The sequence below is a fragment of the Microcaecilia unicolor genome, chromosome 7 (assembly GCF_901765095.1).
Source record: "Microcaecilia unicolor chromosome 7, aMicUni1.1, whole genome shotgun sequence".
In the NCBI taxonomy this organism is placed as follows: Eukaryota; Metazoa; Chordata; class Amphibia; order Gymnophiona; family Siphonopidae; genus Microcaecilia; species Microcaecilia unicolor.
This window is the reverse complement of record NC_044037.1, coordinates 214,941,347-214,968,716: the sequence shown is the minus strand read 5'-3', so window position 1 is coordinate 214,968,716 and position 27,370 is coordinate 214,941,347. Positions and strand designations below refer to the sequence as shown.

The following is a 27,370-nucleotide window of genomic DNA, read 5'->3' as shown; positions in this document are numbered from 1 at the left end:
AGGTTTTCCTGGGAGTGTGTATGTTTGAGAGAGAGAGCCAGAGTGAATGTGCGGGTGTGTGACAGAGTGAGACTGTCTGTGTGACAGTGTGTGTGTGAGAATGAGAGTGTGTGGCAGGGCCCCCTCCCCTGTTCCTAATGCCCCTCACCACATTCCCTCCCCTGCTTTTCCTCCTCCTTCCCACACTTTGGGTTCCTTAAGGCTTTCAAAAGTCTATGTACTGTATCCCCATGGCCCTAATGCCCAGTATCCGGATACCCCACCGCTTTCCTCCTCACCCCTCCCCCAAGATGTAACACTTTCACGTCCTTCATTTTTTTTAAAGTGTCCTATCTACCCTGTGTCCAAATGCCCGGCATTCAGATTGTGTTCCTCTCATAAATTTTCATTTCTTTCATTCATTCAGAACTTGCCCCCCCTCCCCCCCCCCCGCCCCCGAACACTTTCGGTTCCTTCAGTCTTTTAAAACTCTCCTATGTACCCTGTGTGCTAATGGCCAGCATTGAGATTGTTTTCCTGTCCCAAATTTGCATGTCTTTCAGTCATACACAACTCCCCCTCCCCTTCTCCAGTTTAACACTTTCGTTTCCTTCAGTCTTTTAAAACTCTCCTATCTACCCTGTGTCCTAATGGCCAGCATTCAGATTGTTTTCCTTTCCCAAATGTTCATGTCTTTCAGTCCTTCAGAACTCCCCCCCTTCCCCCCATTTAACACTTTTGGTTCCTTCAGTCTTTTAAAACTCTCCTATCAACCCTGTGTCCTAATGGCCAGCACTCAGATTGTTTTGCTTTGCCAAATTGTCTGTCACTGACCTCACTGACATCAGTGCGTGCCTGCCTAGCAGACCACTTCCGGCAGGCACGGTCCCAGGCACATCCTGTTGGAGGTGAGAATTATTATATAGGATGTCATTACTTACATGTGGTTGAAACTTTGTAAGCCTTCTATAAAGATTTCCTAACTCTATCAAGAAAAAATGAATTTGCATTTCAGAATGAAATTCCTAGCAGCTAATTGATTTCTAACACTGATTGGCAAATGAGAGATTCAGGGTTTCATCCTTCTACACAGACCTAAGAAAAATCTGTGCCAAAAAATGATTTGTGCATTAATTTAATCATAACAATTATTGCAACACATAATTCTATAATATATGATTTGACCTCATCTAATTAAGCCAAGGTCTGACTACAGTTCCTGAGATTATAGAGCCAACTGCAATTTATTTCCAAGGAGAATAAAAAAAGACCATTTTCCTGGGAAAACATCCAAGGTTTTAGAGCACGGGCTCAAAAAATATATACATAATATATATAGAACTTTACTGACCTGATATTGGGTGCCAAACCTCGCGGTGCCATTGAACATAAAGAGGGAATTGCCATAATGCTGATGTTCAGGAAATGACCCTTTGTGCTTTGCCACTGATCCTGACTAACTATAAAGAAAACATACAGTAACTCCATATGTTCCTTCATTGTGAAAATAAAATCATTTTCAAAACATCTAAAACTTACCATATTCTTGAATCTTCTCTTTCTTCTCTGTTCTAAAGATAAAATATTCCATATGATTAGTCAATGGATTAGAGATTTAAAAATGTAGTATTAACAGTTTAAATATTGTATTTATCTTGTTTAAGTCATGCCATAAAAGTGGAAGTAAGGAGGAGGTTCAGAGTTATAATCCTGTCCCTTGCCCTTGGGGAGGGGAAAACACTTCAGTCCTAGTGGCTGGAATAAGAGAGACAATCAGACTTAGGTGTAGGCACAACCAGTAAAAATCTTTATTGGTATTTCACTAAGCCAATACAAAATAATTGTTCTCTCTGGAGCAGGTTGTCACACAGAAAAGCCAGACACAAAGACTTAATAACAAAATCTGCTCAGCACAACTTTCTCAGTTATCATATATATAAATACCGTTGAAAGTTTCATTTCTCCTAAATCATGTGATTTCTCCTAAACCAACTTGTGATCATATATGGATTTCCTGTTTCCTTCCATTACACAATATGGTAATATTCTGTTATTGTTTTATACGTATACAAAAATGGCAATTTCCTCTATTCTATTGTCCTCTCCTGCTTGTGTTCACATGAACACTTTGTGGCCATTGGCTAATTCCTCAGTAAAGCGTGATCCCAGCGTGCAAAACTAGCAAACAAATAGTATGAAACACCCGTTGTCCTTCTTCTCTGAACACATATTTCCATTGGAACATCTTGGACTTTGCAGGGTCCTCAGTCTTTTATCACCATCAAGGTTATATCCATGTGTATCTGCCATATATGGGCCGCTCAGCCTCAGTTCCTCCTGAGTTTCCTTGACATGTAGCATGTACTGATCAAGCACTCTGGTTACATGCAGCTGCAGGAAGAAACTAAAATTATGCAGATGATAGCAAAACTAGGAAATCTGAGGGCTAGCAGGGCCATCTTACAGGCCTAGTAAAGGAAGATACAGGAGCTACAAGCCAGTTAGTGTGACCTCTGTGGTGAGTAAATCAATGGAAATGTTGCTAAGAGGCTTCTGAAGCTTTTGGAATACACAGAATTATAGGATTCCAGACAAATGGTTGTACTAGAGGTAGGTCTTGTCAGATGAATCCAGAGATGCCAAATTACCCAAGTCTAGCTGGAGACTTTTTGGCCAGTCCTGGTTTTAAACTTACATCCTAAAGCAGAGTGGGACTCATAGTGCCTGACCCTGCCCATTGAAATCAGTGCTGCAAATCCCATAATGCACCAGGACAGAAATGTCCAGATTTTTTTTTACCCCGCGCTTTCCCACTCATGGCAGGCTCAATGCGGCTTACATGGGGCAATGGAGGGTTAAGTGACTTGCCCAGAGTCACAAGGAGCTGCCTGTGCCTGAAGTGGGAATCGAACTCAGTTCCCCAGGACCAAAGTCCACCACCCTAACCACTAGGCCACTCCTCCACTCCAGGACTGTTCCAAAATCTCCAGCCTGAAACGGAGTAACTTACCATTTCTGATGAATCTGATCAATTTCTTTGATCGATTCGATGTGGATCGAGGAGAACTCTAGGTGTGGTGTACATAGATTTCAGGAAAGCTTTTGACATGGTTCTGCATAGGCAAATTGCTGTGGATGGGCCATATGGTCTCTGCTTGCCTTATTTTCTATGTATATTCAAAAGCTAGTTGCATTATAAAGGTCTGGTTTGTAAGTCTGAAAAACATATGGTACACAGATGTGGTGGAAGGAATATAGCCTTCCATTATCCTACAATGTGCGTAAAGCTGCCAGAGAGCCCAAACTTGGCAGTCCACTGAACTGTGGACTGGTAACAGGGTCAGCAACATGGCCAGCAGACAAAGAAGCTAGTGGTCAGATCACAGAGTGGATGAGGGGAGCAGTAGCAGGAAGCAATATACATAATGAAGACTGGATCCACTAGTCCAAGATGAGCCATCTGTGGTATAGCCTGAAGGATTCAGTATCCCAACAATCACTGTGGTGGACAAGTGAAAAGCAACACATGAAAACAGAATGGGAGAGTACATATACTGGACTTCTTCTGACCCTCAGTCACATGAGCACATGTATGCACACATACAGATTTACAAAACTCCCTCCCCCCCCACACAGAGATTACCAGCCAAACACTTGTATGCACACACACACACACACACACACACCACACATACACCCCAACTATCCCCATTCACTCCCAATCTCAGTCATGTGTATACAACTATTTACACCAAGTCATATCTGTACTCAGTCATGCATTCTCCCCAGTCACGCTTACACACATACTTCCATCCAAGTTCCCCCTCGTTTAACAATGGGCTTTTCTGATAATTAAATTTATATTTGTCATTAGTCAACATTAAGCACCCTATTATCTTATTTAAACCTGCAGTTAACAGGCATCAAGTGGAAATATATATGAGATAGTATTCAAATAGCTTTTTCAGTATAGCATTTTTTCTGACTTGGGCAGGGCGGAGTCAAGCTTTTTATTAAAGAGAACTCTTAAGGATATTTTTTTCAGCGCTATCTGGGTCATTGACAATTCCTTTCCACAAGGATAGCTGCTGAAATCTAGCTAGCTAGATTTGGAAGAATTATCAGTCACAACCTAGCCAATTAGATTGAAGCATATAATCTGTTTAAGCTTTACCAAGTAATAAATAGTTGAGTATGGAGTCAATTTCCTAAGCTGCCGTAAAATAGCACATTCCTATGCTGTTTTAAATTGAGAAAATTCCAAAGGGATTTACTAAAGTATCTGTGTACCACGGTTTAGTAATGCATTGATTTATCATATTTTGCTATCGCCTCCCTTTAAAAAATACTCAAAACAATTTAAAATTAAGCTCATTTCTATCCCATCCATCATAAAATCATATAGCATAAAAATATACCACAGACTAACAAAAAATACTAACTTATCCTATTGCTTTCAGCAGCCCAATAGGTATGCAGCACCATCTTTCTCTGTAAGATGTATCTGCTGAAACAGCTTTAATCTTTTTCTGAAATTGTAAATAGTGGTAAGTAATGTCTCAGCCCATTTGGAAGCAGATTCCAGAGAATAGGGGCTGCTACAGAAAAATAACCATGACTTCTGGTATGTTTCCAAGATGCCTCTCTGCCCTTTCAGGGATCATTAGCATAACATTATCCTGTGAATACAATCTACGTATATACAATGGTCCCAAATGGGGTCACAAACCCATGCTTGGGGTCATGACCTGGGGTGGGCTCTCCATAGGTACATCATTATTTTGCACTATTTTTACTATTTTCAATTACATCAATATGTTGACAGTTTGCTCTGGGAGGATTTAGCAGAAGATGTACAAGAAGAACTTGATACTACCTTTACTTTCACCATTGCCGTATTCTGGACACTATGACAGAGCTCAATTATGCCCAGCTGGCAACGCTTTGGAGTACTGACCTTTCTATTTCCCTACAGCCTGCTCACTTTCAAGGCCATATCCTTTCACTACGGTGGCACGCTAAAGCCTCACCTCACTGGGAGTTACAACATAAATTTGCACTGCGCCTCTATGTGGCACAACAGTGGGCCTTTCATATGGGCCTTTTCTCAACAGAAGCCTGTTTGAAATGTGGAGCCCTCGAAGTTACTCTGAGACATATGTTCTGGACGTGTCCTATGATTCAAACCTTTTGACTACAGTTTCCCAACTTTGGCACTCTGGCTGGCACTATGATCCTCTTTTGCTTTATGGTCATCCTATGTTAACATCACTTGTACCATGTGGAATGAGAAGTTTTGAGTTGCTTTCTACCATCATGTCGAAGACGACAATATTAATGGGCTGGCTCTCTCATCAGAGCCCGTCCCTGCTGCAATAACGTGTACAAATGATTGTGGTATTATATATGGAGAGACTCAAGATTCAAGTTATCTCTTCACCTGTAGGACTTCGGTTTCAGAGACTCTGGACCACATTTTGGAATGCAATGTCACCAGCAGCTCATAGTACAGTGATGGGCAACCTTTTGAGCTTGGTGTGTCAAAATTCGCCAAAAAACCGAGCATAACTCGGGTGGTGTGGGGGGATTCGATCCAAGATGGCTGCCTGAGCAGACGTGTGGGAAAGAGCTCCTGAAAGCCACCGAAAACTGCATCAATTGAGTGCTCTCAGACCCGTTATGGGTAAGAGGAAGGGTAAATCCGCAGTGCCTACCTCCACAGGCAGGGTTGAGCCCCCTCTTTTGAGGCAGTTGACGCTGGAAGAATCGGGACTCCAACCGCCGGGAACCGGAATGTTCGCTCATGGCGGTCCGGGTGAACAATTCGACCTAAGCGCTGAGGGAGTATCTTTAAGTCCTCCTTCTTTGACGGTTCCTCCAAGACCAGGACGAGAGGCGACGGCCGCGAGAGAACGGCGCGTTGAATCCGGAAGTCGGTCCTCAACGGCTGGGTGTGGAGACCCCGCGGCCGCGTCGACGCCAGTGCAGTTGCCAGCTTCGACAAGGATCTTGTCTGAGAAAAGCCCTGGGGAATCGCCCTTGAATCTTGAAGTTATGAAACCAACTACCGTTACGATGGATTCTATATGGGATGCAATCCAAAGATTGAATACCAGCTTGCAGCAAATTTCAGGTACTTTGTCTGGTGCTGTGGTGGATATAAAGAGTCTACAATCTGATTTGCAGTTGAAAAATGCAGAACAAACTATAAAAATGGAGAATTTTGATAAAGAAGTAAAAACAATTAATTCTTCTATAAATGTTTTAATAAGGGATAGTAATCTTCAACAACGCAAAACGGAATATTTAGAAAATCAAATGAGGGCTAACAATTTACGTTTCCTCAATTTTCCTAAAAGCCCATTGGTTCCAGCAATTGACATGCTAAAGAAATACCTTAACGAAATATTAGGTATACCATCTGAGATGTACCCTCCGATTACTCGAGTAATGTATATTTCTGGAGCACAAGGGAAATTATTACCTGTTAACTCTCAAGATGATCTGAATATAACAGAATTATTAGAATCCTCATTAGAGACTATAACAGAAAGAACTACATTATTGGTTACTTTTGCTCTGCAATTAGATCGCAATAATATTTTTAAACTCTTTTTCCGCCACACTAATTCATTGTTCTTTGGATCTAAAATTCAAGTATTTCTAGACTTTGCCCGAGAAACTCAAAGGAAGAGGAAACAATTTTTGTTATTAAAAGAGAGAGTTTTGCGTATAGGTGGGACCTTTATGTTAAGGTTCCCATGTAAATGCCATATTTCTTTGAATTCTGTAAATTATGTTTATTTCGATCCAGAGAAGTTAAAAGCATTTATTGCAACAAAAGAATAATACTGCATTAATATTGGATTGTAAGCGTTATACCTGCTAGCGATTTTCATGTTCCTTCTGCTTAAGTAAGAAGTTAATTACTCTGATAAGTATGAGGTCATTTAATTTTCCTGTTCTTGGATCAACAATTGTGGACTAAAATGTTATTTTTTTTTTCCTTAAAGATTTATTGTGTAATATTATTACCTGATATGTGTGATTTATGTTATTACATAAATGTAATGTTATAATTATCAAAAAAAAAAAAAAAAAAAAAACTCGGGTGGTGTGTCACTTCGAGAAAAAAAACCATAATTTCGCGATATTTATAGTTTAAATAACAAAAATGTCTAATTGTAATATATAACTGTATTTAATAAACCAAAAACTAATTATTTAACTTACCTACTTAGTGACTTCTTTGTTCATCTGTCAGTCGGTTTCTTTTGTTGGTCTTGATATTATTTAACTTGTGTGGGGTGCCATGAACTAAGATAAGTGAGGGGGAGGGGGAATTCTTTAACTAATCTGCCTATTAGTGACTTTTTTGTTGCTGAATTTCATTGGCTAAATCTTCAATTGAAGGTTGGTATTTTGTACACTTCAAGCCCAAGCAAGCGCTACTAACTTCATCTGTCAATCTGTTTCTTTTGTTGGTTTTGATATTATTTAACGTTGAGAATAAGGTTTCACAAAAGTACGTAGAGGGAAAAATTGTGAGTAAAGCCATTGCTATATTTTTCAGGGTGCTAAAAGTGTCTGGTAATCGGTTCCAAGCACTCCAAATTTCCTGTTCGTAGTGGCACTCCTCTTGATTCTCCAAGCGGCACCTTTCCAGATTCTCAAGCTTTGACCTCAAGTCGACAAACACCTGAGCCCAGATGCTGTCTTGAAATTCTACAAGTTGCATCTCCAAATCATCAATTTGCATCCATTGGAAACCATTTAATTCCAAACTACTGTAGACTACTACATCAGGATACTTAATTATTTTCATGGTCTGTTCTAGGCTTCTAAATTGATTAAATCTATCACTGAACTGGTCAAGTAACGAGTCTAAAACATGCTGGTACTTTATATGCAAGGGTTCCATTTCATTTTGTATAGCTGCACTGGCCTTCTCAAAATACTTTGTTACTCGAGGAAAATACTTATAAGTTTTAGTTTCTACATCTCGCTTGAAAATTTTAAGTTTACTTTCAAAAGCTTTTATGTATCCAAACATAACGTCAATACTTTTGCCAAAACCTTGTAACTTTAAGTTCAGTTCATTAATATGAACAGAGAGATCTGTAAAAAAACATCAGGGTGTTGACCCACTTATCATCATTGAGCTGAGGAAAGTTTCCCAGATCCTTATCCTCAAGAAATACCTTAATTTCTTCAAAGCACTCCACAAAGCGCTCAAGAACTTTGCCTCGGCTCAGCCATCTTACATTATTGTACATCAGCAGTCCACTGTAGGTGGAATCAACCTCCAGTAAAAGTGCAGAAAATTCTCGCTTGTGAAGGGGGCGAGCAGCTATTAAATTAACTATTTTTGTAACAACTGACATTAAGTCGTTTAAGTCGGTGAATCCTGCCTTGGCACATAAAGCCTCCTGATGGATAATACAATGAAAAGGCACAATCGGATGTCCAATAGCTTCCGTAAACAATTTGACAAATCCAACTTTTTTCCCCACCATGTTTGGTGCCCCGTCTGTCGTCACTGACACAACTTTAGAGATATCAATGCTTAGGTCACGGAATGTTTGTATAACAACCTTACATATTTCGCTTCCTGATGTACTTGTTGGCACTGATACTAACTTTATCAACTCTTCTCTCATTGTGAGACCATCAGAATATCGACCAATAATGGCCAACTGAGCATGTGATGTGACATCAGTAGTTTCATCAAGAGAGATCGAAAAATATTTACAATTACTTATGTCTCTCTTTAATTGATGTTGTACATTTGTGTTCAGTCTCATTATTCGGTCTTTTATGATATTTCTACTGAGTGGTAACTCAGATATTCTCTTAATAATTGCATCTTTATTCTGCATATCGTGAAATAGAACTGGTGCACATCTTAGGAGAGTTTCTTTAATAAATTCTCCCTCACTGAGTGCTTTTCCATGCTGAGCTATGGAGTGAGCAATGCTCAAACTTGCAGATGTTAAATTTGTAGAACCTTTTACAAATTTAAGGATGGAATTAGATTGGCTCTTATAAAAGTGTAGCTGCCTGGAAATGTATTCCTTCCTTTCATCCTCACTTTTTTTCAAGAGCTGGGAATGATTAGTTTCAAAATGTCTATTTATATTCCACGTTCTGCTTACTACCGTTTCAGTACATAGAACGCAAAATGATCTGCCATTTTTTTCTATAATGCCATGCATCTCGGTCCATGTCTCTTGAAAGGGTCGGCTACTGCTACTACCACTTCCTTTACTTAACCTTGGTTTTTTATTTTTTGGGTTCTCCATCAGGGGGGCAGTGACAGAAGATAGAATTATAGATAGCCTGTTAGCCCTGCAGGCAATTAGGGGTTAACTAGCCTAACTGACCACCTTATGTAAATTAAGATGGCTGCCGCTATTTCTAATGGCGGGAAACGGCACCCATAGCACATGCCCTCGCCTCTCCCAGCCTCCCCCTCACCTATCTCAGTAATGATGGTCAATTACAAATCCACGACACCCCAGAACAGTAGATTGGATGATGGTTGCTGGTAATGGTGATCACAGGGCCCTCAGAGATGCGTCCCCCATGGCATTCCGCTGCTCTCTGCTCCGCCGGCCGGAAGTGAGGTCAAAGATCCCCTAACGGCCGTGCAGGAGCCGGGGCAGAGGGAGCAGCAGGGAGGGAACAAGCGGAGGACTCGGAGGGAGCCAATAGGAGCGCACACGGCACCCCCCCAGCGGGTAAACATGCACCGGGGGGGGGGGGGGGGTGATTTCACCAGGGGGGGGAGGTCACGCTGCACCTGGGGGGGGACGCATCGGCTATCCGCCCCGGGTGTCGGCAAGGAACTCCGCTGCTTCTCTGTATGTGGCCACATGCGGCCGCGTGTCACCGAAAATGGCTACGCGTGTCAGTACTGACACGCGTGTCATAGGTTCGCCATCAGGGTCATAGTAGATTGCTCAAACTTTAAGTTTGTTGCCCATAGTTTTGGGAAGGGAGTGGGAGTACGGGGGTTGGATGATGGAGTGAGAATAAGGTAGGAAGAATGTGACGTATGCCAGAACACAAGGGGCACACATCAGATCAAGTTAGTCAGTGGTCATAAGGATTTTTTTGCTCTTAAATATGTGCCCCCTAGGTGGCTGCCTAGTATACCTAGGGCTATAACTGGCCTTGCCTGGAGGTAAAGTTCATAAAACATTATTAAAGTAGATAAAGAGAAAGCCACGGCTTATCCTTGGGGCTAGGCAGCATGAAATCTTGTTTTCTTGGGGGGATTCTGCCAGATACTTGTGACCTGGCTTGGCCACTGTTAGAAGAATTAAAAAACTAATGAATGCACTCTTGCTATACACTCTGTGAGAAATTGCACAATACTGATATATATCATATACTTTATAAACTAGCCTCAATAGCCCAGGGAACCATTAATTAGGACTCCACTGAATTGGCCTGTATCATGGGCTCCTCCTCCTTTCCGAAAAAACATCCACAAGTAACAAAAAACTCCCTACATAAGGAAGAAAAGGATCTTGTGAATAAAAAACGGATGGAGGGGTATTTTAATGATCTACTTCAAATATCAATATGACTATAAGTGCATTATATCACAGAGAGTATTGAATGGAAGTAAAGAAAAAGTATGTATGATCACTTCGCAGTCCTCTTAAGGCTATATACTGAAGCAATATTCAAACAGAGAACCTTCATTCATTCATTCATTGCTTGATTAGAATCTTTTTTTCATGTTGAAATAAACCACTTATCTTAAAACCTGGGAATATTGTCACTTCTATCCATCAGAGACAATCCATCCAAAGTAATTGTAACCGGTTCTCAACTCTAGTTTAAATCCTTCAGTCCGATATAGTTCCGGTTGCGAAGTGAAATACTCAAACGTGGGAGCTGCTAGAGCAGTAAAATCTGCTCAGCCATGATGTCTTCTTAATTTTCTCGACAGCAAGGGACCCCACTGTTTCGCGTTCTTCGTCAGGAGAAATATACTGACTATACTGGCTATTGAGGCTAGTTTATAAAGTATATGATATATATCAGTATTGTGCAATTTCTCACAGAGTGTATAGCAAGAGTGCATTCATTAGTTTTTTGATATATGTTTAGTGCACTCTAGACAATTGAAGATATTTCCATTTTTGTATTTATTGTCATTATGGCTCAGAACTGGCAATCGGGTCTAAGATTTACAGCAGACCAAAGATCTTCTATACTACAAGCACCTACACTATCCCAACTAGGCAACATGGGTACAGATAATTCCCAGATATCTGAATTATTTGAAAATTATAAAAAATTGATTCGCTGGGAATTACATAGTGCCTCTTTAGTTGAATATTGCAAACTAGAAATTATTCCTAGAGGTTTACGTATGCAAAGAGGTCCTAAACTGTTCCCAGACGATGAGATATTTGTCAATAGTTGGAATAGTATACTAAATCAATGTTCCCTAGATCTCATGTTACTTTTGATTCAAACTTTACAACAAAAAATTAACATTGAGAAACCACTAATTGAAGAGAAAAAGGGATGCATCTTCTCTCAGGAAGGCTTAGATAGGTCTTTAGAGGAATTCAATATGAAAATAGAGAAGTTTAATAAAGATTTACAACAGGTCAAATACAAAAAGATGACCCGTGACAAAAATGATTATTCAGATGGGTTTGTCTATATTTGGATGAAAAACCAAGGGACTCACGATAATAGTGATACCGATAAACCCCGAGGTGATTTGTCATCTAGTGCCTCAAGTGGAGAAGATGACTCAAAACCGGGGTCGACATACATAAGAACAAGGGGACGAGGAAGAGGGATTCGAAGGAATCGTGGAAGGGCTACTGTAACTTTCGAGCAATCCAGACCACGAGGGAGATCCCGCAAAAGGGAAGACTCCCTGTAGTCAATTTAACTACAAAAAATTTTTCTTCTACACAAATACAAATACTCAGTAAAGGCCTATCGTTTGTTCCAACTACGATATATGATCCCTTCCAAACTAGGGTGGACATTGCTAAATTTATCAGAACCCTACGTTTGAAAATGTTTTTTGGACAAGATGACACACAACGTAAGGGATATTCGACTGTATATCAAAAAAGCACATGGACTCCTTCCGGTACGTTAGATCCCGTGATTGATACTTTTCATAGACACATTATGAAAGATTTAGAACAAATGGAACATCAATATGTTCATTTTGATTACAATGTCTCTAAGGAGGAGAGGGAAGCAATTCAGTCTTTGGCTCACGATACAGAAATTGTCATTCGCCGTGCTGATAAGGGCGGCGCTATAGTTATTCTTCATATTGATGACTACTTGAAAGAAGCGTATAGACAATTGAATGACATCATGACGTATCAAAGGATTGATAAAGACCCTACTGACAGCTTATTAGAAGAAATGTCAGCCATTACTATCGAGGCATTTCAAACTGGATTTTTGACTAGAAATGAAATGAAATATTTAAATCATAAGAAAGCCAAAATCCCTATTTTCTATCTTCTCCCTAAAATTCATAAGACTCTTATTGATCCCCCAGGTAGACCCATAGTGTCAGCTCGAGACTCCCTATTAGAAAGATCTTGCAAATATATAGATGGTTTCTTAGCTCCTTTAGTGGTTAATACCAAATCTTACATCAAAGACACGACTCATTTTTTAACAAAATTAGAAAATTTATCAGTTCAACCCAGCACAGTAATTCTAGTTACATTGGATGTTCAATCTCTTTATACCGCGATACCCCAACAAGAGGCACTAAGTGTCATTGAACTGATTTTGGAACAACGTCCTAAACCAGTGACTGTTCCTACAGATTTTTTATTGAAGTTGTTGAAGTTGTCCTTATTTAACAACTATTTTTTGTTTAATGGAGAACTGTTTTTGCAACTATCTGGAATTGCCATGGGAGCAGCTTTTGCTCCTGCAGTTGCTAATCTATTTATGGCACATTTGGAAGAAGAGGTTATATATAAGCTTCCTCGGTACAAACATGCTAAATGCTGGTGGAGATTTATCGACGATGTTTTCATTTTATGGGGTTCTTCTCTAGAAATGTTGGATTTATTTCTGATTGATTTGAATGCATGCCACCCTACGATTAAATTTCAACACACGGTTCATAAAAATGAAATTAGCTTTCTAGATGTAAAGATCAATATAAACAGAGATAAGTTTGAAACTGATGTCTTTACTAAACCAACCGACCGTAATTCATTACTATCTTATGACAGTATGCATCCAATTCATATTAGGAATAATCTCCCATTTGCACAATTTTTACGTTATAGACGTATCTGTGATAATTCACGGAAATACAAAGATTCAGCTGTCCGATTGAAAGATAAACTCATGGAAAGAGGGTATCCTAGTAAAATTGTGAAACAAGCTTATAAAAGGGCTTTGTACAATCATCGAGAATATTTATTAGAACCCAAATCTCAGGAACATCAAACTGCAAAAGATCAAAAAGCGGTTTGTATCATGCAGTATACATCTATGGCACCCAGGGTGGCTAATATTATATATAAGAACTGGAAAATACTATCCACCCATCAAATGTTTGCTAAACAAAAATGTATGATATCATATTCCAGACGTGCAAATTTAGCAGAGGTTCTATGCCATCCTGATGTTAGAACAAAGGTTTGGCAGAATGATAATGACACACGTGGTCATAAGAAATGCGGAGAATGCATTATGTGTTCAGTTATGGAGGAAACAAACAAATTTTGGGATAGAATTAAACAAAATTGGGTATATCTAAAAGGAGTGACTTCATGTATTTCAAAAGCAGTAGTCTATATGATTACATGCCCATGTGGCTTACGGTATATAGGGCAGACTAAACGCATGTTTAAAATCAGACTTTCGGAACACAAGCATGCGATTCAATCGGGCAAAACATATATGCCTCTGGCTAAACATTGTATAGAAAGGAATCATAAATTTGAACAGCTACGTTGTCTAATTATTGAGCAACTAATAAATAACAACAGAAGAGGGGATGTTTCTCGTGTTTTACATCAAAAGGAGCAGAAATGGATTTATTATTTGCAAACTGTTTATCCAGAAGGTTTAAACGGACCGATGGAATGGGAAGCATTTTTTTAATGTTAAAAAGGTGTATTCTCAGAATATATTATCATCCGAAGAGAAAAAGAAAAAATTTTTTTCCATACATGTGTGTACATATATTCTTTATTGTAACTTGTTAACAATCATAAAGAGTGACAATTCCTCATGGACATTTAAGACTTTTTTTAAAGCAATTTCAAACTATACAGTATAACAAAATTTATATTAACCTTCCGTAATGATGATTGTATCACTTTAAATCTTTCAACAGAAGTGATTGGACAATAGGATATAAGTAGGTTAGTTCAGTGATTGGTTGTTTGAAATAATCACGGAACTCCCACTGGGTGGAGCTACTAATGTTGGCGTTCTATATTAATAGCCGCCATGTTCTGAACCGAGGTTCGCGATGGATAGAAAAGAAATACATTTAATTGTTTTTGTATATTTCTCCTGACGAAGAACGCGAAACAGTGGGGTCCCTTGCTGTCGAGAAAATTAAGAAGACATCATGGCTGAGCAGATTTTACTGCTCTAGCAGCTCCCACGTTTGAGTATTTCACTTCGCAACCGGAACTATATCGGACTGAAGGATTTAAACTAGAGTTGAGAACCGGTTACAATTACTTTGGATGGATTGTCTCTGATGGATAGAAGTGACAATATTCCCAGGTTTTAAGATAAGTGGTTTATTTCAACATGAAAAAAAGATTCTAATCAAGCAATGAATGAATGAATGAAGGTTCTCTGTTTGAATATTGCTTCAGTATATAGCCTTAAGAGGACTGCGAAGTGATCATACATACTTTTTCTTTACTTCCATTCAATACTCTCTGTGATATAATGCACTTATAGTCATATTGATATTTGAAGTAGATCATTAAAATACCCCTCCATCCGTTTTTTATTCACAAGATCCTTTTCTTCCTTATGTAGGGAGTTTTTTGTTACTTGTGGATGTTTTTTTCGGAAAGGAGGAGGAGCCCATGATACAGGCCAATTCAGTGGAGTCCTAATTAATGGTTCCCTGGGCTATTGAGGCTAGTTTATAAAGTATATGATATATATCAGTATTGTGCAATTTCTCACAGAGTGTATAGCAAGAGTGCATTCATTAGTTTTTTGATATATGTTTAGTGCACTCTAGACAATTGAAGATATTTCCACTGTTAGAAGAACAAATCTGGGCTAGATGGATCTTTGGTCTCAACTAATATGGCAATTCTCATGTCTCACCTACAGTTTTACTCACCTACTGTCTCCTTGAGATCCTGGTTGTAAACAGTTTACAGGTAGGAAAACAACTTCACAGTCTTCGGGTCTAAAAACAATACAACAATGCTTTAAAAGTGGTATTTTAAAGTTTGCCTTCGTAAGTTCTATAGAAAACTTCAATGTAAAGGATTGAAAACCCTTTAATACTAACTCCAAAGTGGTTACAGTTTTACTCTCGGATGATGATTCTGCAGATATCTTTGCATGGATTACAGAGCACATGCTATACATATTATCATTAAAAAAAAAAGTAACCAGATTTTAATAGGAAAGGATGATGAACCACAAACAGAAGAACACATCCTGAAAAGATTATACACATTAATGTTGAACTCATGCTATCAAGAACAAACCTCACCATAATATATTTCATCTTAATTGCTTTTCTTGATTTGTATTTTCATAAAGCAAATAACCAACGTTGTCATCAACATGAGACAATTTCTATTTTAAGGACAACAGATTTGGTATTGTGAAAGCAAAACCGTCTTTAAGGTGACACCAGCCTTTAAACACATTTATTGCAGCATAAACTTTCAAGCACCAGAGTCCATGTTATTAAATGCCCTTACACACAAATATGGTTACCCCTCTGGAAGTATGGAATTCTGTTTATTTTTAGTATTTACAATTGGCTGAGAATCTGCACAGATATAGATTTAGTGAACCTAATATTCTCCTTCAACTTACTTTAGATTTGCTAATGTCTTAATTACTGCAAATTCCCTTCGTTGATTAGATGACATCCAACGAAGCCTTTCTGCCAAGGCTAGAGCCCTTCCACCGAAGCCAAACATTGAAGAGAAACCAAAGCGAAGAAGTCTGTTGTGACTACTGAAAGTTGAGATGTCTACTGGTTGAAGATGGCCTGAAACATAAAGGTAAAAATGACCAAACAAATGCTTCTTCTCAATTAACTATACTAGTTAAATGTTAAGACATGCTAAGAGTGAGTTCTCTCCACAGTGTTGTCTATCAAGAATGTTGCTACTGAGGTCAACTTGTTTCTAAAAGTCTGTATTAGAAACAAAGGTTAGAATTCATAGTAAGGGTGAAGGGTCATGGATTTGATACATTGCCTTTCTGTAGTTCAACCAAAGTGGTTTACATTTATTATATGGAGGTACGCACTGCTATACCGTGGTGCTGTCCCTGAAACATCTGTGAGATTGCTAAAGTGATTTCTTAAAAATGTCACACCCATGTAGGACCAATGTAATGGTTTTAGGTGCTGTAGGCAAACCTTCAGTCTTTAACTCCCCTTCTTAATGAACTTTCAGCCCCTTCATTGTGATTTTGATAACTAAACTCAACAGTCGCGATTACCCCAACAGAATCCTTCACAGAATGATTCTCTAGAAATATATAATTGGCCATAATATTTTAAATATTAAACTTTGTGTTCAATATACTTACATAATTCCGTGGATTCTATATAGGTCGACTAAAGTTGGACACCCAAATTTGTGTGTGGAGCCTAGATGCAAGTGTAAATTAGTCAACTGGGTGCTAAAAAAGTTATTGTGATAATTGGCGCTTAATTAGCACTAATGTGGGTTTATACAAGCATCTGCCTACCTATTATTCTATGACACTGTGTGCCCAAAGTGCCCACAACCCAAAAGGGGGCATGGCCACAGGAGGGGCACAGGCGGGTCAGGGGTATTCCAAATATACCGGAGTTACAAACCCAACTTGCATGCCAGGATTTATACCAGGTTTCAGCAGGTATAAGACTTCGTGCCCAAAGTAAGGGAAAATTAGGTTCTTACCTTGGTAATTTTCTTTCCTTTAGTCATAGCAGATGAAGCCATTACGTATGGGTTATGTCCATCAACCAGCAGGGGAGATAGAGAGCACTCAAACTTTCACAGTGCCCTCTTGGCCAGCTAGCTCCACTGCCTCTTCAGTATTTGAAGCTTCCAAAGCAGTATGGCAAACCGCAATGGGAATCACAAGAGCTTTCCTCACAGCGAACGATGGCCCATCACAAGGGCATGAACTCATAAAGGAGGGAATGCACATCCTCCTGGAGGGAATAAACTCATCCTCCTTATTGTATAAGTGGAGGGGAACACACGCGCCTCCTGGAGGGAATCACACATCCTCCCAACACACTGGAGGGAATGAACTCATCCTCCTATTTATAGAACTGGAGGGGAACACACACGCCTCCTGGAGAGAATCAACACATTCTCCAAAACATGCTGGAGGGAATGAACACATCCTCCTAAATTTAAACTGAACATGAATCCTGAAGATTGTTTTCCAACTTTCTCCCAAGGAAGGAACTTCAGGAAATTAGAACAGAACCTGAAAAACAGATTCACAGCATACAGACAATCATACAGGGAGGGCTCATGGCTTCATCTGCTATGACTAAAGGAAAGAAAATTACCAAGGTAAGAACCTAATTTTCCCTTCCTTGTCATCAAGCAGATGAAGCCATTACGTATGGGATGTAACAAAGCAATCCCTAGATAGGGTGGGAACAAGCCACACCATGCGCTAGCACTTGTGCACCAAAACGCGCATCCCTCCTGGCAGCCACATCCAGCCTGTAATGTCGGGAAAAGGAGAGCTTAGAAGCCCATGTTGCTGCACTGCATATCTCTTGAAGAGAGAGTGCTCCAGTTTCAGCCCAAGAGGAAGAAATCGCTCTAGTAGAATGTGCCTTAAAGGCTACAGGCGGAACCCTGCCGGCCAGCAGATAAGCTGAAAAGATAGTTTCTTTGAGCCAGCGGGCAATAGTGGCCTTAGACGCTGGAGACCCTCTGTGAGAACCGGATAGCAAAACAAACAGATGATCAGAAGTCCTGAAAGAGTTAGTAACTCGCAGATACTGCAACAGAGTCCTGCGCACATCCAAAAGGTGCAGCTGCCCAAAAGATTCTGGAAACTCTTCCTCTGAAAAAGAGGGCAAGAAAATAGGCTGGTTTAAGTGAAAGGCTGAAACCACCTTAGGCATAAAGGAAGGCACGGTCCGAACCGTGACTCCGGACTCTGAAAATTGCAGAAATGGGTCTCTACAGGACAGCGCCTGGAGCTCTGACACCTGTCTCGCCGAGGTAATGGCCACCATAAAAACGGCCTTCAGTGTCAAGTCTTTCTCCGATGCTCGCTGAAGCGGCTCAAAAGGAGATGCCTGCAGGGTTTTCAAAACTAGCCCCAGGTTCCAAGCTGGACAGGGCGCTTGCACTGGAGGTCGGAGCCGAAGCACCCCTCTAAGAAACCGTGCCACATCTGGGTGAGCAGCCAAAGACACGCCTTCCACCTTACCACGAAGGGAGGCCAACGCTGCCACCTGCAGCCGCAGGGAATTATAGGCCAAGCCTTTTTGTACACCTTCCTGCAAAAAGTCCAGAATCGGCGAGACAGGAGCCCGCACTGGAACAATGGCTCTGGAAGCACACCAAGACTCAAACAGGCACCAAATCCTGGCATAAGCCACGGAAGTGGACCGCTTGCGGGTTTGCAGGAGAGTGGAAATAACTGTATTGGAATAACCTTTATCCCTCAATTGCGCCCTCTCAATAGCCATGCCGTAAGACCAAAGCGGCCGGCGTCCTCCATGGCTACCGGTCCCTGAGTCAACAGGTTCGGTACCAGAGGTAACGGCAGAGGAGCCTCCAGGAGCATCTGTCGGAGGTCTGCATACCAAGGTCTCCTTGGCCAATCCGGGGCAATGAGGACCACTTCTCCTGGGTGCAGCCGAATCCGCAAGAGCAGGCGCCCTATCAAGGGCCATGGGGGAAACACATAAAGTAGACCCGGAGGCCAGGGTTGAGCCAAGGCATCCAACCCCGCCGAGCGAGGATCTCTCCGTCTGCTGAAGAAGCACGGGACTTTGGTATTGGCACTTGTCGCCATTAGATCCATCACGGGCTTGCCCCATTTGGCACAGATCTGCAGGAATACTTCGTCTGCCAGATTCCATTCTGCTGGATCGATCTGATGCCTGCTCAGATAATCGGCCTGCACATTGCTCTGACCTGCACTATGAGCTGCCGACAGACACTGAAGATGCAGCTCGGCCCAGTGGCAAATCAGTTCGGCCTGCGCGGCTAGTGCTCTGCACCTTGTTCCGCCTTGTCGATTTATATAGGCCACCGTTGTCGTGTTGTCCGACATCACTCTGACAGCCAATCCTTCCAGGGTCACTTGAAAGGCCAGAAGCGCCTGAAACACCGCTTTCAACTCTAGGCGGTTGATGGACCACTCCGACTCCTCGGGTGTCCATAGACCCTGGGCATGCTTCCCCTTGCAGTGTGCGCCCCAGCCCTTCAGGCTGGCATCTGTTACCACTAGGCACCAAACGGGGAGCGTCAGCGGCATTCCTCGCCGCAGCATGCTGTCCGAGAGCCACCACTCCATGCTGAGACGGGCCGCAGGGAGCCAAGTAAGTCTGCATTGGTAATCCTGAGAAATAGGAGACCATCTCCGGAGTAGGGAATACTGTAGAGGTCTCAGGTGCGCTCTCGCCCAGGGTACCACTTCCATCGTGGCTGTCATCGATCCCAGCAGCTGGACAATGTCCCAAGCTCACGGGCGGGGCATCCTCAGGAGCAGACGGACCTGATTCTGAAGCTTGCACCGCCATAGCTCGGGTAGGAACACATAGCCCGAGACTGTGTCGAACCTGGCCCCCAAAAACTCTAGAGATTGTGAAGGGGACAGGTGACTTTTGGCCATATTGACGACCCAGCCTAGAGATTGCAGTACTGAGACCACTCTGGCTGTAGCTTGTAAGCTCTCTGTTGCAGAGTCTGCTCTGATGAGCCAGTCGTCTAGGTACGGGTGAACCCTGATACCTTCTCGCCTGAGAAAAGCAGCTACTACCACCATTACCTTCGAAAAGGCTCGGGGAGCTGTGGCGAGGCCAAAAGGCAAGGCCCTGAACTGGAAATGTTTTCCCAACACCGCAAACCTCAGAAACTTCTGGTGCGGAGGCCAAATCGGTATGTGCAAGTAAGTTTCTTTCAGGTCTAGAGACGTGAGAAACTCTCCTGGCTGAACCGCCGCAATGACGGAGCGCAGGGATTCCATGTGGAAATGCCGCACTCTCAGGGACTTGTTCACTTCTTTAATGTCCAGAATAGCCACAAAGTAGATGGAGTATCGGCCGCAGCCTTGCTCGGCGGGAGGCACCGGGGTCACTGCCCCTAACTGAATCAGACCTTGTAAAGTCTCCTCCACCGCTGCCCGTTTGACGGCAGAACCGCATCGGGACTCCACAAACACGTCTCTTACTGGGGCGTTGAATTCTATTCTGTATCCATCTCTGATCAGGTCCAGAACCCACTAATCTGAGGAAATCTTGGCCCACTCCTCGACAAAGAGGGAAAGCCGTCCTCCGATGACAGGCATCGAGGAGAGGGCCGGCGCACCATCATTGAGAGGGTCGCCCCTAAACTCCTGGTCTTGAGCCACCGGCTGCGGAACGCTTGTCTGAGCGAAAGGAGTTCCTCTGCTGACCACGGGCACGTGAAGTGAACCCAGCAGAATGCCCCGGGCGGTACCTTCTAGCTTCACGGAAGCGAGGTCTGTACGAGGAGTGGACCGCCTGGCCCTTAGAGGAAGGCCTCTGCCTATCTTCGGGCAAGCGCTGGGGTTTTGGATCACCCAGGCCTTTGACAATTTTCTCTAACTCCTCACCAAATAGGAGAAGTCCTTGAAAAGGCAGCTTCACCAACCTTTGCTTAGAGGCCATGTCCGCTGCCCAGTGTCGTATCCACAGACGACGGCGAGCCGCCACTGCTACTGCCATTTGTTTAGCCGAAGCTCTGACAAGGTCATAAAGGGCATCAGCCAGAAAGGACAAGGCCACCTCCATCCGCGGAGCCACATCCAAGAAGGGCTCCGCTCCATCTCCGGGCTGAGCCACTGCCTGTTGCAGCCAAGCTAGGCAGGCTCTCACAGCATAACAGCTGCATGCAGACGCCCGAACAGTGAGACCTGCAATTTCAAAGGACCGTTTCAACGCTGTTTCCAGCCTACGGTCTTGAACATCCTTCAGGGCAACACCTCCTTCAACAGGGAGGGTAGTTCTCTTTGTCACCGCAGTGACTAGGGCATCCACTGTAGGCATTTAAAAATGAGCCATATGTCCCTCACGCAGAGGGTATAACTGCCCCATAGCCCTGGAAACTCTCAAAGGTCCCTCGGGGTCAGCCCACTGAGCCGAAACAAGCTCTAGGATGGAGTCATGCAAAGGGAAGGCCCGAGCAGCTTTCTTGGTACTAGCCATCCTGGGATTACCCGAGTAGGCCATGCCACTGTCAGGATCTTCAATCGAGAGGGCCTGCAAGGTATCTGAAATAAGCGCTGGCAGCTCATCACAGTGGAAAATCCTCACCGCGGAGGGATCATCCAGATCCTGTGGTAAATCCGCACCTGACTCTGGTTCCTCAGACCAAGAACGTCTGTCAGAGTTCTCCGAATCCTCACACCCCGACCACGGGGGGGAAAAAGGTGCACCACAATCTGAAGGGGAATTAACCCTTCTGCGCTTATCTTTAGCCCAAGCATCCGGGAAAAAAGCCTCACTGGGCAGTCCCAGGCCAGAATCCATCGGGGGGGGGGGGGGGCAATCAGAGGGGCCTCAGGCGACCCTTGGGGGAGGGCTCTTTTCATCATGTATGCTTTATGCAGCAAAAGCACAAAATCCGGGGAGAAAATCTCACCCTGGGCACCCAAATCCTGTCCGGTGTTAGCCACTCCTGAAATAACCTCATCTCGAGGTGCCCCACCCGGCTCAGGTTTCTCCGTGTCCACGGAGGCCGCGCCATGCGGTGTAAGCAAAATGGCGCCCGCTGCCAGCTCAGAGCGGGAAGAAACATCGCTCACCATGCTCGGGCCGGCTCCTACGCCAATACAGCATGATTTACAGAGCCCTGCTGTTGATTTGCGCTTGCCACAAGTGGAACAGTGCTTTACATTGTCCGCAGCCATCGCCGAAAAAACGGCGGTAAAATCCAAATTGGCGGTTCGCGCCAAAATCGCCCCGATCGCGGGCCCACCCCGGAGGAGTTGGAAAACACTCTTACCTCAAAGGATCTAGTGTACAACTACAATCCTGCTGAAAATCAGGTCAAAAACCTCTGTTCCAGCGTCTCTGCGTTTAAAAACGCGACGCGACTTTTTTTTTTTTTTTAAGCTGTGAGGAAAGCAGAGGTATTGAAGACTCCGGAGGCTCAGATGAGTGGGAAAGGCAGGGAAAGGGCGAACCTATATGCCTGCATCCACTGTTGGTGGGTAAGGACAGGGAAAGCAAGGCAATATGTCCACATCCACAGAGGTATGGGTAAGGCAGGGAAAGGGCTAACCTATGTGCCTTTAAAGTGAAGCTGCTATAGCCTCCAACACCCCGGTCAACAACTGGCAAGCCAGGAACCACCTCCCGGCAGATTTTTCTGGAGCTCGAACAAGCTGCAGCCACCCTGCTAGGGGAGATAGAGAATACTGAAGAGGCAGTGGAGCTAGCTGGCCAAGAGGGCACTGTGAAAGTTTGAGTGCTCTCTATCTCCCCTGCTGGTTGATGGACATAACCCATACGTAATGGCTTCATCTGCTTGATGACAAGGAATCTGGTTTGATTGTAACCATAGAAAGGCAGCATATCAAATTCCATCACCACCCCCTTTCTAAGCACTATTTTGCAAAGGGTTCTCAGCCTGTGCCCTTTATAGAATAGCACTTAACGCAGATTTTTCACAATGCCTAAACTTGAGAGCCATTTATAGAATTTACCCCAATGAAGGTAATTTTCAAAAAAAATATTTACTTAGGTAAAATTGGCTATTTGCAAATTCTCCATCACACTGTGGGTAAACAAATGCACTGTTATTTCACTTTGTATAGCTACCAAGATCTATTGTTTTGTGTCACTACAGCTTTTTTTTTTTTGCTGTCTTCCCCACTACTCTTTAATAAGCTGTTACCCTAGGTGACTTCATGTTGACTACTGTTTTCTGCTAGGGGCTTATGAGAGATGCCTGAACCTCTTTGGAAGTGGAGAACAGGAATGAGATGTTCACACTGATTAGGTCTGTCTCCTGCAGCTCAAGGTGCAGATTTCTAACTTAGGCTGCCCATGAAACAAAGGCATCAATAGGCACCATTTATTTTTTTAGATTTATTTATTTGGATTCAGCTGCAGCCTTTTCACTAGTAGCTCAAAGCTAGTTACATTCATGTACAGTAGGTTATTTCCTGTCACCAGAAGACTCACAATCTAAGGAAATGGAAGGTTAAATGAACGGACTATAGATGTTTTGTATAACAAAATCACAAAGATCATCATTAGGCTCCTCTAACCACTGACTTTGATAATGGCCATCAACTACTATAAACATAGTGGCAATGGCTATATTTGCAGCAAACCCTGGTTACTAACAAAGCCACTTAATAGTTTTGACTGCACAATTTTATAAATCATTCAACCATTCTTTGATATGATGCAACACAGAATAGTACAGCTGTTTTCTTTAAAGCAATCGTGACTAATAAGGTATTAGTCCAAAAGAAAAATGTAATAACTGTAAAATGAAGTTAATTAACAGTAGAGGTGTTCCTACTATTATTGGATGATGTCACCCGATAGAGTCCACTTAAATGGTCTGGGAACAACAGCAAGGGTAACAAATCAATAGTAACTTCAACCCAGGCTGGGGGATAAGTGAAGGAGACAGATGCTGAAGAGGGAGGGAGGGAGAAAGATATTGAAGAGAGGAGGGGGGTAGGGAAATGCTGCAGACCATGGGGAATTGAGAAGGAGGGAGGGAAGGAAACAGATGCTGGAAACAATGGAGTGGATGAGATGCTGGACATCACAGGCAGGGGCAGTAGAAGGGAAGAAGAAAGATGCTAAAGGAGGGGGGAAGGAGAGACCCTGGGGGGATGCTGCAGGGGGCGGGAGAAGGGAAGGAGAGATACTGAAGGGGAAGGGAGGTTCTGAAGACCATGAAGGCGAGAGATGCTGTAGACCATGAAGGGTTGAGAGGGAGGGAAGGAGAAAGATGATGGATAAAATGGGGGAAGGGAGTAGGAACAAGAGAAATGCTTGACACCACTGGGGGGGGGGGGGTGAGAGGGACAGAGGGAAGGAGAGATGTTGGATGCCATAGGAGGGGACTAGGGCGGTATGGAAGAGTTGGGGGCAGAGCTTGGGTATCCCCAAACAAAAAATGCATTCCACTGCCACTGATTATAATAATGCAATCTACTCAAAACCAAGGATTGTTCTACTATTCAGAATCATAAGCACTAATCATTGATTCTAGTTTTACAACCATACACAAAAGAAACCAACCAAACAAAACAAAACAAAAAAACAGACCTTTATAACTTGCCCTTTCTATGCACAAAAAGATAAGTGGGAATCAAGAACTATTCATTTCCCATGAGCTTCTTCGCATTCAGGGCATGCTAATCAGTAGCACCGCTTTGTAAAAGAAGCCCTTTATCAGGAAGCCAAAGTTATTGATGATAAAGAATATTTACCCATTATTATATGTAGTGCTGCTGTTGCTGGATGTTTAGTTCCATAAAGTGAGTATGCCAATACATCAATGGAACCTGTGAAAATTAAAACATTTTGTAACCAGAAAAATACTCTATGCCAAAGGATGGTATTAAAACATAATATGTTTTTCACTGGATACACTGAAAATATATTATTTTTGCAGACATACATTTACAGAGCAAGCAGATTAATTTTTGCCCGTTGTTTGTAGATGAATAGTTTTATTCTTTGAACTCAAGTTTGTATCAGGAGAAGGGTGAATGGAGATTAGATTTATTTGAACCCAGGCCAAATCAGCACACAGCATGGACAAGAAATAATTATACAAGGGTCAGTATTCATAGAGATTTAACCAGGCAGGCTGTCCTGTCAGGATAAATCACAATGGGTAAATCTGGAGCAATGTTCTTTGGCACTTAACTGGACAGTACTGCTGAATGTTAGCTCTGACTGTGCGGCACTCACCAGCTAATGCCCGGGTGGTTCAGGAGCGGAGTTGGGGAAGAGTCATGAGTTATGCAGGCACCAGTGATATTCCTAACCAGGCATCTACATTATACAAAAGGCAGTCCTAACTTTGCCTGGTTATCTATGCAGATATGGCACTGAATATCGGCTGTAACTACATAACTTCTGGGCACCACCAAGACCTGGATATTCAGTGCCCATGACAGGTTAGGGCCTGGAACTGAATATTCAGCTTTAAATTAGCCTGCAGAAGTTTGACTGACTGACACCAGCTGAATATTGACCTGAAAGTACCTTTGCCCTTTAAGTACAGGACTGTGGTATAATGACAAATCAGCAGTTGCTACTGTAGAATTATAGTTGTATATAGCCTGATAGTAACATAGAAAGGTTTGGCAGAAAAGGACCATTTGATCAACTCATTCCATCCCTTTGTCACTAGCATTCCTTTATCTATCATCATCTCCACCCCCCACCACCTTCCCTCCACCATTAAGGTTCCTTTGTGCCTATCTTCAGGGCTGGCCCAAGGGTATCACACACCCTAGATGAATCTTCAAGCACTGCAAATGTCCAGCATCTCCTATTCCCTTCCCTATATCTCCCCAAAAAGGTGTTGAGTATCTACCTGATTCTCTACCTCCCCATCTCAAGGGGTCCAGCATCTATCTCCTTCCCTCCTACCCTACCTCAATGTGTTTAATGCCCAACTCCCTCTTCCCCCTCCTCATTCAACATCTCTTGTTCTATTCCCCCCCGCACCAAGGTATTCAACATGAGCTTGCAGGCCACTAATAAAAAAAACTTGGGTAAGGAATAAAGATTTTAAACTATTTTAAACATCTGATGAAATTTTCCCTAAAGAGGAGAAGGTAGTGAATTCCAAAGAATTTAGTTCTAAATATGAGAAGATTGACAAGTGTCTTTCAGTCGTGTCATGACAGATTATGGAACTGATAAAGAGATTTTTATTTTGAGAGCAAAGACATCTGTATGGATTATATAATATTAGATCTTTAGCTAGAAAGCGAGGACTCCCAGTATGCAATGCTTTATATGTTAGCAGTAACAAATTTAATTTTACCCTTCAAGGAACAAGTAGGCAATGATTTGCTACAGAAAATGGCATTGCATGGCCAAACCTGCAAGCACTATATGCCAATTTAATGGCAGCATTCTAAATCATTACAAGACAATGAATTGAAGACAAAGGTAAATCATTATACAGAGAATTACAGTAGTCCATCCTGCTGAAAATAAAAGCATGGGTCAGAAGCAATATGTTGTTGTGCTCTAGAAAGGGTTTTATTGATCTAATTTGCCTGTCAAAAAGCAAAGTTACTTACCTGTAGCAGATGTTCTCTGAGGACAGAGGGCATATATTCTCACATATGAGTGATGTCATCCACAGAGCTTGATGCAGGCTCTTCCATAGTGCACTGTCACTTTTTAAAAAACTTTAAGGCAGTACCCTCACCACAGACGTGCGGGTGCCATCCCATCCAACGTTGAGTGTGGGACCAGCAGTATAATATAAAAGCTAAAAAGACATGTCCAAGGGGAGACAGGAGGGATGCAAGAATATATGGCAGCTGTCCTCGGTGAATACCTTCTACAGGGAAATAACTTTGCTTTCTCTGAGGACAAATGGGCATAATATTCTCACATGTGGGACTTACTGGCTGCCAGGGTCACAATGTTAATAATGAACTTTGTAAATGAAGGAGAATGTGAACATGGTGGAAAAAAAAGGCTGGAGGGTGGAGTTGACATTCAAGTAGTAAAAAGATTTTGCAGGAACCCAAACTATAGCTATGTGATGCAAGGTTCCACATTAGGAGTCACTGCCCAGGAAAAAGATCTAGGTGTCATTGATGATACTTTGAAACCCTCTGCTCTGTGTGCGACGGCAGCTAAGAAAGCAAATAGAATCTTAGGTATTATTAGGAAAGGAAAGGAAAGCAAAAATGAGAATGTTATAATGCCTTTGTATCGCTCCATGGTGCGATCGCACCTCGAATACTGTTC

General features: G+C 42.4%; 1 protein-coding gene across 1 annotated transcript in view; it reads right to left on the bottom strand.

Moving 5' to 3' along the window:
- The window catches only part of CERKL (ceramide kinase like), a 244,101-nt gene that overhangs the window by 53,585 nt on the left and 163,146 nt on the right, over positions 1–27,370 (bottom strand). Inside the window, exons 6-8 of the mRNA XM_030209794.1 lie at positions 24,853–24,927; positions 16,042–16,219; positions 15,360–15,397 (exon numbers count right to left, since the gene is read on the bottom strand). Of these exons, the coding sequence (XP_030065654.1) occupies positions 15,360–15,397; positions 16,042–16,219; positions 24,853–24,927 (291 nt within the window). The remainder of the gene's footprint in view (positions 1–15,359; positions 15,398–16,041; positions 16,220–24,852; positions 24,928–27,370) is intronic.